Here is a 13,600-nt window from a genome sequence, read left to right as displayed (position 1 = left end):
ATTCATCAATGACTTTGAGATGTGGTAGAATACACATGAGCGCATTTCTTCGCATTTGATTCTCAACGTGAACTGGTGATGTTTGAAGTTCAGCACCTATCGTGGAGACTCTTAGCTTGAGGTGGTAAAGCTGTGTGGGGGAGATTGGAGGAGGGGGTTGCTGGGTACTGCACCCGGCTTTCCATCGCCATCGTGGATGTCATCCCAGATACACCTAAGGTACTCAACGTGATTGGCAGCGAAGTGAAACCTGCATGCAGTTGGTGGTTATGAGTACGTATCAGGGTCTGAGTGTAAGTAATACTGATGTCAGACTGTACTGTCCTCCGGACCTAAGCTAAGGTATGTACCTATTCTAGGTCATGGGGAGAGGTATAGACGTAGTACGGATTTTCCTGGTTTGAATTTGGTAGGTGAGACGAGTGTAGGTGGTACGGAGAACCCGACCGTACATCATAATCTACTGGTCGTTACATGTGTGTCCTCAAACACGTATTAGTATTATGTCTGCTGTTGGGCTCTCTCACAGTACACGAGGCACCTTCACGGTTGTCAAAAGTGACGTCTATCGTCATGAACCTGGAAGTTGTCTCATGGGATTGACAAGTCCGATGTGCGGGTAACGATGCGTAAGGTACGTGTATTTGACCGTACGAGACCAGCTGAAGCCCCACCACATCCCGCCCTACCCCGCCGTCCCGCGTCCCACTTCAGCCGTGCCAAGACTTCAGCCGGGTGCGCCCCTCTCCAAAATTTCGGTCCCCAAACCAAACAAAACAACAACAACAAACAGCTGCCCTGCTTTGGTCGGTAACACAAGGGAGAGGAGCTTGTGGGATTTGGACCGGGAGTGTCTTTTTTCGAAGACAGCAACGCCCCCCCAAACTCAATTGATTGAATTTTTTGAGGTGGGATAGAGGCGCCTGTCGGGAAGGAGTACCTACATACGGTGGTTCAGGTGTCGAGCAAAGAAAGGAGCAGGAGCTTGGGAACGACAAGAGTGGACGGAGCTACACCACCGACCACCGACCACCGACCCATACTCACACCACACCACACCACAACCCGCCGCAGAAGAAATCAACAGCACAACAACAACAACAACCCAACCCAACCATCAGCCAGTCTCAAAATGGCCTCCACCCACCACAACCCCAACCACGTCCTCCTCTCCCCCGCCGAGCTCGCCTACCTGCACTCCTCGCTGCAAATCGTCCCGCCGATCCGCCCGGACGGGCGCAGCCCGACGCAATTCCGCCCTTTAGTCGCCGAGACGGGCATCCTGCCGGGCGCCAACGGCAGCGCGAGGATATGCTTCGCCGACGGCACCGAGGCGATCGCCGGGGTGAAAGCCGAAGTGGAAAAAACAGTGCGCAAGCCCGGGGAGGAAGGCGGGGTGTGGTTGGAGAATGAAGGCGAGGAGGAAGAAGGCGGGGAGGAGGATGGAGGGCAGATTGGAGGGGAGAAGAGGAGGGGGACGAAAAAAGGGGAGAGTAGTTGGGTCGAGGTGACGGTGGAGATTCCGGGCGTGAGGGATGATGATTCGGGGACGGTGTTTTTGGCGGCGGTGCTGACCGAGGCGTTGTTGGCGGATGGGGAGCTGGTGGGGAGATTGTGGATTAATAGGCGGTTTCATTGGAAGGTTTATGTTGATGTGAGTTTTCTTTTCCCCTTCTTCCTCCTGGAGGTGATGGTGTGGGGGTTGGTGATAGCTTGATGGAGTGGCTGACTGACGATTTCCCCGTTCACGAAACAGATCATCCTCATCTCGCCGCCCCTTTCCTACCCCTTACCTCTGCTCTCCCTGACAACCCACCTCGCGCTCCTGTCGACCCGCCTTCCGCGCCTCAAATCCGAAGGCGACGAGGACCCCTTTTTCGACGACGACTGGGCCGTCGCGCCCTACCTCTTCCCCCGGAACAACGGTAAAGACTCTTCGGCCGCCCCCCGCCCGCCGATAACCCTCCTCGTCATGGCCGTGGGGAACAACATCCTGTTTGACCCGTCCAAGGAGGAACTGGCCGTCGCCGATGTGGCGTTGGCTGTGTCAGTGACTAGCAGCTCTGAACAAGCACAACAACAGCAGCAACAACAAGACCAAGACATGTCTGACGGCAGCGCCGTCGACAAGAAGACGCAACAAAAGCCGGCCCGCAACCTCCGCCTCCTCTCCATCCGCACCATCGACCCGCCCTCGCGACTCACGCCGCCCGGCGTCGCCAACGCTGCTAACGCGGCTTACGGGGCTGCGAATCTTTTGGCAATGAGCAACAACAATAGTAATGGACAACAACAACAAAAGTTGGCGGAGGGACGGCAGGTCGAGACGGAGGCGGTGGAAGGAGTTTGGCGGGCGCCGCGGGGAGGGGCGGGAAGGGGGGTGCTGGCGGCGATGGTGGCCAAGGTGTTGGAACGCGGGGGGGTGGTGGATGAGGTGTTGGATGCATTGGAGGGGGTGGAGTTGGGGTAGGCTTGTTTAGATCTATCTTGTCTGTCTAGAAGGGGGTGGGAAGGGTCACTCATCTGGAGAGACGGGAGAGAAGGTCTCATGAGTGGACTTGATTTTTCTGTTCGATTTTTCTTTTGATCCCAAACGCCGCCATCACCACCGACCTTTCATTGTTTAAACAGGGTATTGTACAAGTAATATCACGCCACCACACCCAAATATGTACATACACCTTGCCCCATCACCTCCTCAACCTAGGTGCCAGGGAACAACTTTTAAGACACAGCCCTCCCCACGACTCATCCTCTTCCTTCTTCTTCGCACTTAGAAAATCCCAAACCATTTCCTCCTTCCCTCCTCACCCCCCTTCTCACCAGCCTCCCCCTTCCCTTGCCCCTTGGCCCCATCCTCTTCTTCTACCTCCGGGTCCACCCCCTTAATCTTGGCCATGGGCTGATTAAACAGGCCCATCTCTTCGGGCAGGCCATGCGCGCGCCGGTACAAGCGCCGCTTGCCCACGTCCAGGACCTCTTGCTCGCGCTTCTCGGCGATGCGCTCGGCCTTGTGCGCCTCGTGCAGGCGGATCACGTGGAACAGGGTGCGCGTGGCGTCGATGGGGTGGGAGAGGAAGTCGGAGGAGGAAGGCAAAAGGTCGGCGAAGGGGGAGGTGCGCTGGAAGTTGAGGGTGAAGGTGTAGATGGCGAGGGAGGTTAGGGTTCCCTTTTTTTGTTGTCACCGAGGTTGGTTAGTTAGTTATGGTGGGGGTGGGGTGGTTAAGATAGGAGGAGGGGGAGGGGAGCTGGACGACGTACGACGGTGATAGCGACGTGGATCCAGCGGTTGTTCAAGATCCTGTCCGCCTTGGACCCGGGAGGCGGGGGCATGAAGGGGTAGTCGCGGACTTGCTGGGCGGCTTTTTCATCGGCGGACAGGTCGCCGCCGTAGTGGCGGGGGATTTGCTTGCGGGGGAGACGGGAGCCGTGAGACGGAGGGGTGAAGCGCTCGGGTTTGGCGAGGACTTTTTGGGCTGGGGGGTTACCTCCCGTGCTGGAATGCCGGAGGTGGATGATGGGAGTGGTCCGGGTGGTTGGCCGGGCCCGGAGAGAGAGGGCCGGTGCTTGCCGGAGAAGATGCCGGAGGAGGGGTGTTGTTGTTGAGGTTGGTGATGGCATGGTTTGTTTGTTTGTTTACGCCGGTTCAATTGCTACCTGTAAGTTTTTTGGTTGGTGGGTAGGTACAGTAACCGGGCCTGTCGTGGCCGGTGTTGTGGTCGGCTTCGGGCTTCGGCGGACGTCGGGGTCGGATGTGTCGACGGCGCAGAGCGGTTGCGGCGGTTGCGGCAGCTTGCTCGGCGGGGCCGTGAGTGGTCAGAGGATGGAAAAGTCCGTTTCAACCACTGACGTCGGTTGTGGGAGGGAGCTGGAGCTGGTTGCCGGTTCAGGGTTGGCGCAGTTTCGATTGCTTGGCATTGACAACCCGAACCCGAAAACTCTCAGGGTCGGACCAGTCGGGAGGGTCGGGTTAAGGGAAGTGCCGGTTGCTCCCGAAGGCGCCCTCCGTCAATGACCAACTCCAAAGTGGTGATTGGTCAATGGGGTCCCTCCCCCCCACTGTGGCTCTCGCTGACGGCAGGCGGTCAGAGGACTTCTTTGGCTCTGGAAGCTGCCAAATGGCGCTGCCTTGGTGCTGCTGGAGCCGGGAATCAAGGCAAACGCTGGCAAAATTTCTGGGCGCGGGACAAGAAAGTGTAACTGCGCACCCGCAGCCGGCCAAAACTTTTTTTTCTGTCTTCCAAGGTTCCCGATTTTCACTTCCTACTTCTTCCTCCCCTTCCCTCTTCCCATTCCCACACCTCCAGTCTTCTCGACTTCAGTCCGAGTTTCCTCAATAATACCCTCTGCGCTTCCTTTCTTAGACAACCCATCCGTTTAATACCCCTCAACACCAACCGTCAAAATGCCTTTCGCTGCCGGTATGTGCTTGTTCTGCTTCTCCCGCCCTTCCTGGTCACATATGTCCGCCGCCGAGGAATGGCCCCTCGAGCCATTGAGGCCTCATACGCCGGCAACAAGGTCCGAGACTTGTCCAGCCCTCGATAGCTGGTCAATATCTCCAAGACTCTACGTCGCCGTGTTTGCGCACCTCTTGGTCCAACAGCCTGTCTCTGGTGCAGTACCCGACTTGCTGCGCCATTTTCCCTTCTCTCGCGCACCTTGGCCAACCCGCCAACATGGAACGGCCTGGCAAGTTGGGAACGCACCGTGACGGCAACGGACGGCCGGAAACTTATCTATGGAGCCATTGTCTACAGAAAAACACCATAAACTAACACGCTGCCCTCATAGGTGACGCCAAGAAGGGTGCCAACCTCTTCAAGACCCGCTGCGCGCAGTGCCACACCGTCGAGAAGGACGGCGGCAACAAGATCGGCCCCGCGCTCCACGGTCTCTTCGGCCGCAAGACTGGTGCCGTCGAGGGCTACGCCTACACCGACGCCAACAAGCAGGCCGGTGTCACCTGGGACGAGAACACCCTCTTCGACTACCTTGAGAACCCCAAGAAGTTCATCCCCGGCACCAAGATGGCCTTTGGCGGTCTCAAGAAGGAGAAGGACAGGAACGACCTGATTACGTATGTTTTCTCATCTCCTCTAGCCGGTTCTCTGAAACCAAAAATACTAACCCCCCGCACAGCTACCTCAAGCAGGCGACTGCCTAAATCCCCGTCTCCTCCGAGGCGTGAACACCTCCCCTATCCTTGTACCACCACCTACCTGCCCGTTCTGCTCCTCGTCCTAACCACACGAGGGGCGGCAAAAGCGGAAGCAAAAACCAAATCTTTTCCACGGGGCGTTACGGGATCGAGAAAAAGGAAGGTTAGAGGGAGCCGAACTTGTTGCTTATCCAGACCCAGAGGAAAGAGGATGGGGAGTTGTGGTCCGGATGTCTTTTGTGTTGACGGATGTGCTCTTTTCTTGCATTAGACGGGTGGGCGCGCGACTTTTCTTCTCTCTTCTTCTCCGGAATGGTCAACCCAAACTTGCTCGGCTGCTGCGGCTGCTGCGGCGGCTGAGTCGGGTTGGGTGCCGGAACCCAGACCATATGACCATCTAAACCGCAAAAAACCAAACACATCAATCTTGTAACTTGTACCATAGAAAGTGGAGAGGGGATGAAGAGGCGACGGACAAAAAAGGGAATACTACCGGTAGACTACGATATTTTCTAGTGTCTATGTGTGGGTTGTTTGGTGTGTCAGTGTAACTGGGCGGTAGTGGCAGCGGAAAGAAAGATAAATCTCTGCTCTCAAGTATAAATCCCCAGGGTTCATGACATGTTGATTGTCACCGTATCTAACTCCTCAAGTCTTGCAGCATTAACCCGAACTCCATCATGCTATGTCTATACTGTGATAGAATATCTCATCATAGCCACTCCAACTTCTATGGTATCACCCTTTCCCGCCCAGCCTTCCTACACCACCACCTCCTCCTCTCCACCCTTACACATCAGCAAAGGCATACTTATCCGCATCCTTCACGCTCGGCTTCACCTCGTTCAACGCCCTCTCCCAATCCTCCATGGTGATCACCGGATCAATCTTGCCCTCGGCGACCTTATCCTCACCACCCAGCCGCTGGGCAAGATACACGCGCTCCAAACACGCCTGCGCGGCCGCCTGCATCAAGTTCCCCAAGTCCGCGCCCGAAAACCCCGTGCAGCGCATGTCGAGGGCGACCTTTTCCAGGTCTGCCTCGGGGATCTCGAGCTCGCTTTCGTCTAACATGGGGACGTCTTCGCCGTCGTTGCTTGCTGCCGCAAGCGCCGCGTCCCGCCGGGCCTTGGTGACCGTGTTGCGGTAGATGGTGCGCAAGATATCCACGCGGTCCTCGGCCGACGGCAGGCCGACGTAGATGCTCGTGCCCAGCCGGCCCGGGCGGCGGATGGCCTCGTCGATGATGTCCGGGCGGTTGGTGGCGCCGATGACGTAGATGCCCGACCGGTCGCCGACGCCGTCGAGTTCGGTGAGCAGGGTGTTGACGACGCGGGCGCTGGCGTCCGAGAGCGAGTCGTCGCGGCGCGGGACGAGGGCGTCCATCTCGTCAAAGAAGAGGATGCACGGGGCGGAAGATTTGGCGCGCGCGAAGAGCTGGCGCACGGCGCGCTCGGACTCGCCGACGTACTTGTTGAGCAGCTCCGGGCCTTTGATGGAGATGAAGTTGGCCTTGGATTCGTTGGCGACCGCTTTGGCGACGAGGGTTTTGCCGCAACCCGGGGGACCCCAGAGGAGGATCCCCGCGGCGGGCTTGATGCCCACGCGCGAGAAGAGCTCTGGGTTCTTGATGGGGCCGATGATGGACATTTCCAGGCGCTTGCGCACCTCGCCCAGCGCGCCGACGTGCGCCCAGGTGGTGTCGGGGATGGTGCTGAACCCTTCGCGCTTGGAGGCGGGCTGGACGCGCGCGACGGCCGCGCGGAACTGGGCCATGGTGATGCGGCTCTCTTCCCAGGAAGCGGAGCGGTGGGATTGCAGGAGGACCCAGTCGCGCTGCTTGGCCGACGCCGAGGCGAGCACGTCGGGCGGCGGCTCGCCGCGCTCGCGGGCCTCGGCGCGGGCTTTGGCCAGCAGCGCGTCCAGCTTGCCGCGGCAGCTGCCCGAGACGGCGGCTTTCACCACGTACTGCAGGTCGCTGCCGACGTAGCCCGGAGTGAGCTTGGCGAGCTCGCGGAAGTCGACGTCGTCGGCCAGGCTGAGCTCGCGGGTGAGGGAGCGCAGGATGTGCTCGCGCGCCTTTTCGCTGGGCATGCCCATGTCGATCTCGGCGCTGAAGCGCCGGCGGATGGCCGGGTCGAGGAAGTCCGGGCGGTTGGTGGCGGCCAGGACCACCACGTTCTTGCCCAGCGGCGTGTGTTGCTTGATGCGGTCCATGCCGCTCATGATCTCAGCCACGATGCGGCCCTCCATGCCCTTGTTGGCGCTCTCGCGGCGGCCGGCGATGGCATCGATCTCGTCGAAGAAGACGAGGCACGGCGCGAGGCGGATGGCCTCGTCGAAGACGTCGCGTATGTTCTTCTCCGACTCGCCCGACGTGCCGGCCACGATGGATGGGGCCGACACGGGGATGAAGGCGCACCCGATGCTGCCGGCAACGGCGTGGGCGAGCGTGGTCTTGCCGCAGCCCGACGGGCCGTGGAGGAGCACGCCGTTGTCGTAGCGGTAGCCCATTTTCTCGCAGGCCTCGCCGGCGCAGAGTGGGAACCACACCTCATCCAGCAGCCGGTCCAGGGTGTCGTCGACGCCGGCAATGTCGAGAATGGACACGCCCGTCGGCGGGCTGCGGTCCACTTCTTTTGGGGCGCTCTTCCGCTTCTTGGGACGAGGTTCGCCGTTGGGCTGGCGGTCGGTGGTCCCCGCGGTGCTGTTTGCGATGGGAGTTTCTGTTCTCGTTCCTGTCCCTGTCCCCTGAGGGCCTGCGGAAGTGCCGTCTGGCGGCATTGCGCTTGGAGTAGCAGCCGGTGTGGTGGCTGTTGTCGGAGTGGTGGCAGAGCTGGTGCCGAGAGGTTTCTCGCTGGCGAAACCCCACGACTTGGCGATCTGGCGGTTCAGCAGGTTCTGATCACGCTCTGCCTTGGCAGCGGCCCTCGCACGTTCCTGAGCCTCTAGCAGGTCATCAGAGTCTTCCTCGTCGTCGGCCTTGATCTGTTCCTTGCGCACGGCTAGCACGCGCTCGATCGAGTCTTCGAGCGGGCGCTTCTTCTGGCGGGCCAAGCTCGAGTTGGAACGTTTGATGGCGTCGTAAACCGAGCCCACGGTAAGGCGCGGTCTCCGGCCGTTCTCGTCTTGTCCCTGCTCCTCCAGCTTGAGGATGACCTGGTAAACGTCTCTGTCGAGACCTAGCCTGAGATTTGCTTGGGGTCGCCGCGACATGGTATCATGGGGGGTTAAACGGGTATCTCATAAAAAAGAAAATAAAAGGAAGAAAAGAAACGAGATCAGGAACCAACGTGAAGATGAGACTGAGACAGAGTCTAAATATCAACGCGTTTCCATGGTGGTATCCCTGGGGTTGTTGTGTTGTGTATCTCAGTCAAGTCTGTTGAAGTGATGTTTGAGTTTGTGAGTGAGCAGAATGAAAAAAAATCGATGAGCTGTAACAGTGTAACATACTGTATTGCACAGCCTGTCCCAGCAGCAGTTTCCGAGTTTATATCACTACTAACACTGTGCGGCCCCACTTGGACCCAGGGATTTGGGTAGACTTCCCAATGCGGTAACTAAGTCAACAACACCTCAGGACAAACCGTCATGATGGGAAGCCTGGACTTGACCCCCAAATTTTCCTTCATTCTATGCTTCTCTATGCCTCTATCTGTCTATCCAAAAAAGTTCCGTTCCTTTATCCAAAAATTATGATTCAACAACAAAAATAGAAGGAAAAAATAAAAGAAAGAAATCACAAAATCTCATCCCCCTCCTCCCTACTCTCCTCCTCCTCCTCAGCCTCCTCTTCCTTAACCTCCTCTTTCCTCTCCTCCACCTCCACCTCCACCACCCTCTCCGCCACCCCGACCCCCTCAAAACACCCCTCCAACACCTCCCTCGCCGTCGCCCTCTGCTGCCAATCGCCCTCAGCCATGCGCCTAAACTCGCGCACCTGCTCCTCCTCCTCGGCCAGCCGCTGCACCATCCCGATCAGCCTGCGCTCGCCGATCCCGTTGCCCAGCCGCTCCATAACCCGCCGAAACCCGTCCGCGTCTAGCAGCCACAGCGCCGTCACGAACAGCGCCCACACGTCCGACTTGTGCGTCGCCTTGGCCGGGTGTGGTGGGTCTCGTTGCCACCAGAACCCTTCGTACACCTCGGGTGGGCGGTAGCCGAAGGTGCCGCAGATGGAGAGGCCGTCATTGTCGTCATCCTTGTTGTTGTTATTGATGTTGCTGCTGCTGCCGGCGGCGTTGGAAGAAGAGGAGGCCAGGGATGTGGACGTGGAAAACGTCGTGGTCGGCGCCTCGACGTCGCACAGGCCAAAGTCGCCGAGCACAAACCGGTAGCAGGTGACGGGGAGGACGCCCGGGTAGTCGGCCTCGCAGGTGGTGGTGTAGAGGATGTTGTCGGGCTTGACGTCGCGGTGGACGAGGCGGCGGACGGCGAGGTAGTCGAGGGCCTGGAGCATCTGGTGGAGGACGGCGCGGACAAAGTTGAGCGGCAAGGGCGAGGGCAGCGAGCGCGCGAGCTTGTCGACCGAGCCCGTCATGAGCTCCAGGCCGATTACGATGCAGCCGTCTCGGGGACCCCAGCCGTACGAAAAGAAGTGGCGGATGATGTGTGCCTGGGAGGAGGAGACAGGCGTCAGTGGTTGGTCAAATCCTGGGACGAGAGGGAGAGAAAGAAGAAGAAGGGAAACGAACATGGTTAAGCTTGGGGAGAATGGTTCCCTCGCCTTGGCCCACGAGCCGTTGAGTCTTGCGCCAGCCTTTACGGTGGCGCGGTGTCAGGATCTTGAGCGCGATGTATTCCCCTGTCTTGTAGTTGCGAGCCGCCCAGACCGTGCCGAATCCGCCGCTGCCCACCTTCCCGGCGACGATGTACCTGTCGCGGTTGCAATAGAAGATCGCATATCTCTCTCGGTGATCCTCCTCCATCTTTGCTGTGCTGATGAAACTTCTTCCTTGCTGTTGTTGTGATGAGTTAAAATCTGACTGACTGACTTTCCGTCTCATCCTCAACCCCCATCCCAAGGGCCCGATGCTTCCAACCTTATATCCCCCAACACAGAACAATACCCTTTATTATGCTCCAAGCCTCTCCTCGAAGCATCTCGTCCCTTCAAACCTTCAACCCCTTGATTCGCATCAACAACAACAACCGTTTCTCCCCCGAAACCACCTCCTGAGACCAACCCACACACAAAGAAACCCCAACAACAATCCCCTCGCCAGTCCCCGTCTGGCACAATCCGGCTCGTCCCGGGAGCCTTCGGTGCCACTATCCGTCTTCCCGCAACCCTGGACAATCCTTCAAAAACAATAAACAGTTCGTTGGAAACAAGCGCTTCGCCAATGGGATTTGAATCCGCGTCTTTGGACCGGGGGTGTTCGAACTCTCTCTCTCTGTCACTCGCTTTTTGTTTGGCAGTGCTTCGTTTTTGGCTTTGTTTTCTTTCTTGTTTCTTAACTAGGCTCTATTTCTTCTGACTCTTCAACCCCTAATAAAGCTACCTGAAGTTTCTTTGTGCCCTGCTATATCGCTTGTCACTTTTTTGTTTTCCTCTCTCCATCTTATAAGATACCTCAGATACCATCCAGCCCCGTTCTTCCTTCAGACAATCCGACTCCTCATCCTCCTCATTCAACGCCACAATCGCCTTGTGGCTTCAGCCATGCCACCTCGGGAGCCTCTCCGCGGGCGGAGGAATGGCCATCATGGCGTCCTGCCCAAAGCGCCAAACCAAGCCACAACGTTCATTGCCAGAAGGATTGTCCAGTCGGCGACAACCCATCAACACTTCAGATTATCAATTAAAACTATTCCACTCTTTAGGCAGCCAGGGAACAACAACCAAACCAGAGAGGAGCTGCAGTGAATAGAGGAATCAGAGGACGAATCCCCGTCTTCGTGCTCGTTACCCCAGAGACCAAATCTAGTCGAATAGACGCCTCGGAGACTTCCGCTCACAGAACCAAACAACACTTCACGAGAACACAGCTATTTTTTTTTCTCAAAACATGTGCATATTCCTCGGTTACTTCCATTTGTATCTGCCTGCCTACAATACAGTTTATTACCTATCTCGCCAATCCTCACTTAAACCACTGGCCCTATGCTCTTGTAACCACCATCTCTCATCTTCTTCGGGTCAAGTTCTGTCTCATTCCCCATCGCTTATGCTTGTACTACCCATCCATCCAGTTCTGCGATTCCCACAAATGCATGCAGACGAGAAAGAAAAGGAAATCAAATGCAAAAAAACACCACCATCCGCCAACCCAAACCAAATATGCCCCGCCGCCCTCCTTCCAGCTGACAATATGAGTAACAAGGAAGGTATGCAATCCGCCCCAAGACCAAGACCAAGAGACAAAACACAAAAGGGATAAAGGAGAAGAATGACCAGAGACACAAACTATGTCTCAAGATTCTCTCCATATGCAACCCACCGCTGATATATACCTTTCCCACCCTCCCAATCCAACTCAATCCGTCCCAAGACATAGAGAGGAACACCCATCCACCAATCCATCCCTGTCTTCAGCTATGCAATTTCTCCCCCTTTTCCAACCCCCTCAACATGCAAACAAAATAACCCCCGCCCGCTCCCTTCCACAAGATGATGAACAAAATGCAAACTCCAGATACAAACACACATATACAACACCAACCTTCTCAAGAAGCCTCAACTCATCTCAGGAAGGCAGGTAGCCAGCCGGACAAGGGAAATTCCCCAACTCCCAAATCACACCTCATCCCACGCCTTGATCCTCTTCTTCAAAAACTCAAACGACGAGAAAAACACGGCATTCACCGCGCACGAGCGGCCCATGGACACGCCGAGGCCGCGGTACATGTTGCGCTGGAAGAAGCGGATCTTGACGGGCTCGACCTTCTCGCCTTTGGTGTAGAGCAGCGAGTTGCGCTGGTAGATGGATTTGGCCGAGTCGACGGGGTCTAGTTTATTTCGTGGGTCGCATTCTGTTAGTAGTCCCATAGGAGATTGGAACCGGGTCGTAGGGGTGTAGGATAGATAACAAGGCAAGAAGGGGAGGGAAGAAAAAAAGAAAACACGCACATATCAAAGCCCACGAAACAATCCCGCACAGCCCGCCCGCAACCAGCACGGCGAGAGGGTTCGAATGCGTCCCGTCGCCGCCAAAGGTGGTGAGGAGCTGCTTGCTGCTTTCGTACGTCATGAAGTAGGTGGCTGTTCCCAACGTGTCGCGCACTATCATCAAGTTAGAGCAATGTCTTAATATGGTCCCCCAACAACGGCTCAACCCCGTCCCACGACGGAACAACGGACAAAAAAAAAAAAAGGGAGAAGGACATACTCAAATGTAACCTAAACCCCGTATACAACCCTCCAAATCCACGGTGTTTAATGATATTCCGCAGCGTCTTGAGCGTGCCCTTGTTCTGGTAACTCGCCGCTATCGCGTGGCTTCCAGGCTTGGGGCAATTCTTCTTATCCGCCAGCAGGACCGACACCTGGGCGCTGAGCTTGGTCAACTCGAACGGGCCTGGTCCCTCAATCGTCAGTCCAATCCAACAACAAGCACCCCAATCCCATAACCACCCAAAATCATCAAAACCACTCACAAGCAATAACCGTAATACAACTCCCCGCCGTCGCTCCCGCCGCCCCAAACGTCGCAATCGACCAGAGATTCGGATACGTCCCCGGGGAAGTAACGTGCGCCATGACGTCGACGCCAAACTGCTTCTTGACCCAATCGCAATACACATATTTCGACCTCTGGTAGATGGAAAACGACACGGTCCTGACGAGCGTGATGCTCGCCATCGGGGCCGTCACCCCGCGGAAGAACCCCCGCAGCTTCTCGGTGCGGTAGGTGCGCCGCACGCAGTCTATGAAGCCCGCGTACCGGTACGTTTGCATGCGCGTCTTGACGCTGTCGAGCGGGAACGTGGTCAGCGTCGACAAGACGCTCGACGCCGAGGCGGCCACCTCGACCCGGTACCGCTTGACGAGCCGTTGGTAGCTGGTTACGGCGTTGTCGGGGACCGAGGCGGCGCCGGTGGTTGTGGTTGGAGGCGCATAGTCGGATTGTGAGCTGCGCCGGAGGGCGGCGGCGGCGGCGGCGCCCGTTGCTAAGCGGGGGTCGGGACAGAATTCATCTTCGGGTTCGAGGTCGGCGCTGCTGCGTCGGCTACTCAGGGTGGAGGCCCCTGGGCCCTGTGGTTGTTGCGGATGTGGTTTTTGCTGCTGCTGTTGTTGCTCCTGTTGCTGCCCCTGGTGGCCGTCGCGCAGGCTGGACGAGGTTTGTGACGAAGGCATGATGGGTAACGGGGGACCACGGGGGTGGGCCGGACCATCTTGGACCAGTCGGGGGCGCTGGGTGGTTTCGTCGTGAGAGGCGGAGAATTCGGCAGGCATAGTCTCTGCCGGCAGCCACGTTCGCGCGTCTTGCAGTT

At 57.4% G+C, this 13,600-nt stretch overlaps 9 protein-coding genes across 9 annotated transcripts; 4 read left to right on the top strand and 5 right to left on the bottom strand.

Annotated features, from left to right (window-relative positions):
- Positions 1 to 1,132: 1,132 nt before the first annotated feature.
- On the top strand, positions 1,133 to 2,470 carry VTJ04DRAFT_8898 (uncharacterized protein; the record flags this gene model as incomplete). The annotated part of the gene is made up of 2 exons (XM_069367384.1): positions 1,133 to 1,654; positions 1,757 to 2,470. The coding sequence occupies 2 exons, from the start codon at positions 1,133 to 1,135 to the stop codon at positions 2,468 to 2,470; spliced, it is 1,236 nt and encodes a 411-aa protein (XP_069215719.1).
- A 303-nt stretch (positions 2,471 to 2,773) lies between these two features.
- On the bottom strand, positions 2,774 to 3,621 carry VTJ04DRAFT_8897 (uncharacterized protein; the record flags this gene model as incomplete). Its single annotated transcript, XM_069367383.1, has 2 exons — positions 2,774 to 3,169; positions 3,262 to 3,621. The coding sequence occupies 2 exons, from the start codon at positions 3,619 to 3,621 to the stop codon at positions 2,774 to 2,776; spliced, it is 756 nt and encodes a 251-aa protein (XP_069215718.1).
- Positions 3,622 to 4,011: 390 nt separating this feature from the next.
- On the top strand, positions 4,012 to 4,381 carry VTJ04DRAFT_8896 (uncharacterized protein; the record flags this gene model as incomplete). Its single annotated transcript, XM_069367382.1, has 2 exons — positions 4,012 to 4,196; positions 4,246 to 4,381. 2 exons carry the CDS (start codon positions 4,012 to 4,014, stop codon positions 4,379 to 4,381), a joined length of 321 nt encoding a protein of 106 aa, XP_069215717.1.
- A 24-nt stretch (positions 4,382 to 4,405) lies between these two features.
- Positions 4,406 to 5,167, top strand: VTJ04DRAFT_8895 (uncharacterized protein; the record flags this gene model as incomplete). The annotated part of the gene is made up of 3 exons (XM_069367381.1): positions 4,406 to 4,421; positions 4,795 to 5,080; positions 5,143 to 5,167. The coding sequence occupies 3 exons, from the start codon at positions 4,406 to 4,408 to the stop codon at positions 5,165 to 5,167; spliced, it is 327 nt and encodes a 108-aa protein (XP_069215716.1).
- Positions 5,168 to 5,325: 158 nt separating this feature from the next.
- Positions 5,326 to 5,779, bottom strand: VTJ04DRAFT_8894 (uncharacterized protein; the record flags this gene model as incomplete). Its single annotated transcript, XM_069367380.1, has 2 exons — positions 5,326 to 5,661; positions 5,714 to 5,779. The coding sequence occupies 2 exons, from the start codon at positions 5,777 to 5,779 to the stop codon at positions 5,326 to 5,328; spliced, it is 402 nt and encodes a 133-aa protein (XP_069215715.1).
- Positions 5,780 to 5,950: 171 nt separating this feature from the next.
- Positions 5,951 to 8,377, bottom strand: VTJ04DRAFT_8893 (uncharacterized protein; the record flags this gene model as incomplete). The annotated part of the gene is made up of 1 exon (XM_069367379.1): positions 5,951 to 8,377. One exon carries the CDS (start codon positions 8,375 to 8,377, stop codon positions 5,951 to 5,953), a length of 2,427 nt encoding a protein of 808 aa, XP_069215714.1.
- Positions 8,378 to 8,903: 526 nt separating this feature from the next.
- VTJ04DRAFT_8892 (uncharacterized protein) lies at positions 8,904 to 10,092 on the bottom strand (the record flags this gene model as incomplete). Its single annotated transcript, XM_069367378.1, has 2 exons — positions 8,904 to 9,779; positions 9,859 to 10,092. 2 exons carry the CDS (start codon positions 10,090 to 10,092, stop codon positions 8,904 to 8,906), a joined length of 1,110 nt encoding a protein of 369 aa, XP_069215713.1.
- Positions 10,093 to 11,334: 1,242 nt separating this feature from the next.
- VTJ04DRAFT_8891 (uncharacterized protein) lies at positions 11,335 to 11,547 on the top strand (the record flags this gene model as incomplete). The annotated part of the gene is made up of 1 exon (XM_069367377.1): positions 11,335 to 11,547. One exon carries the CDS (start codon positions 11,335 to 11,337, stop codon positions 11,545 to 11,547), a length of 213 nt encoding a protein of 70 aa, XP_069215712.1.
- Positions 11,548 to 11,903: 356 nt separating this feature from the next.
- VTJ04DRAFT_8890 (uncharacterized protein) lies at positions 11,904 to 13,562 on the bottom strand (the record flags this gene model as incomplete). Its single annotated transcript, XM_069367376.1, has 4 exons — positions 11,904 to 12,115; positions 12,237 to 12,389; positions 12,496 to 12,684; positions 12,764 to 13,562. The coding sequence occupies 4 exons, from the start codon at positions 13,560 to 13,562 to the stop codon at positions 11,904 to 11,906; spliced, it is 1,353 nt and encodes a 450-aa protein (XP_069215711.1).
- Positions 13,563 to 13,600: the final 38 nt, after the last annotated feature.

The sequence above is a fragment of the Mycothermus thermophilus genome, assembly GCF_041956435.1.
Source record: "Mycothermus thermophilus strain CBS 625.91 unplaced genomic scaffold VTJ04scaffold_6, whole genome shotgun sequence".
In the NCBI taxonomy this organism is placed as follows: domain Eukaryota; kingdom Fungi; phylum Ascomycota; class Sordariomycetes; order Sordariales; family Chaetomiaceae; genus Mycothermus; species Mycothermus thermophilus.
This window is presented reverse-complemented; position numbering and strand designations above follow the sequence as displayed.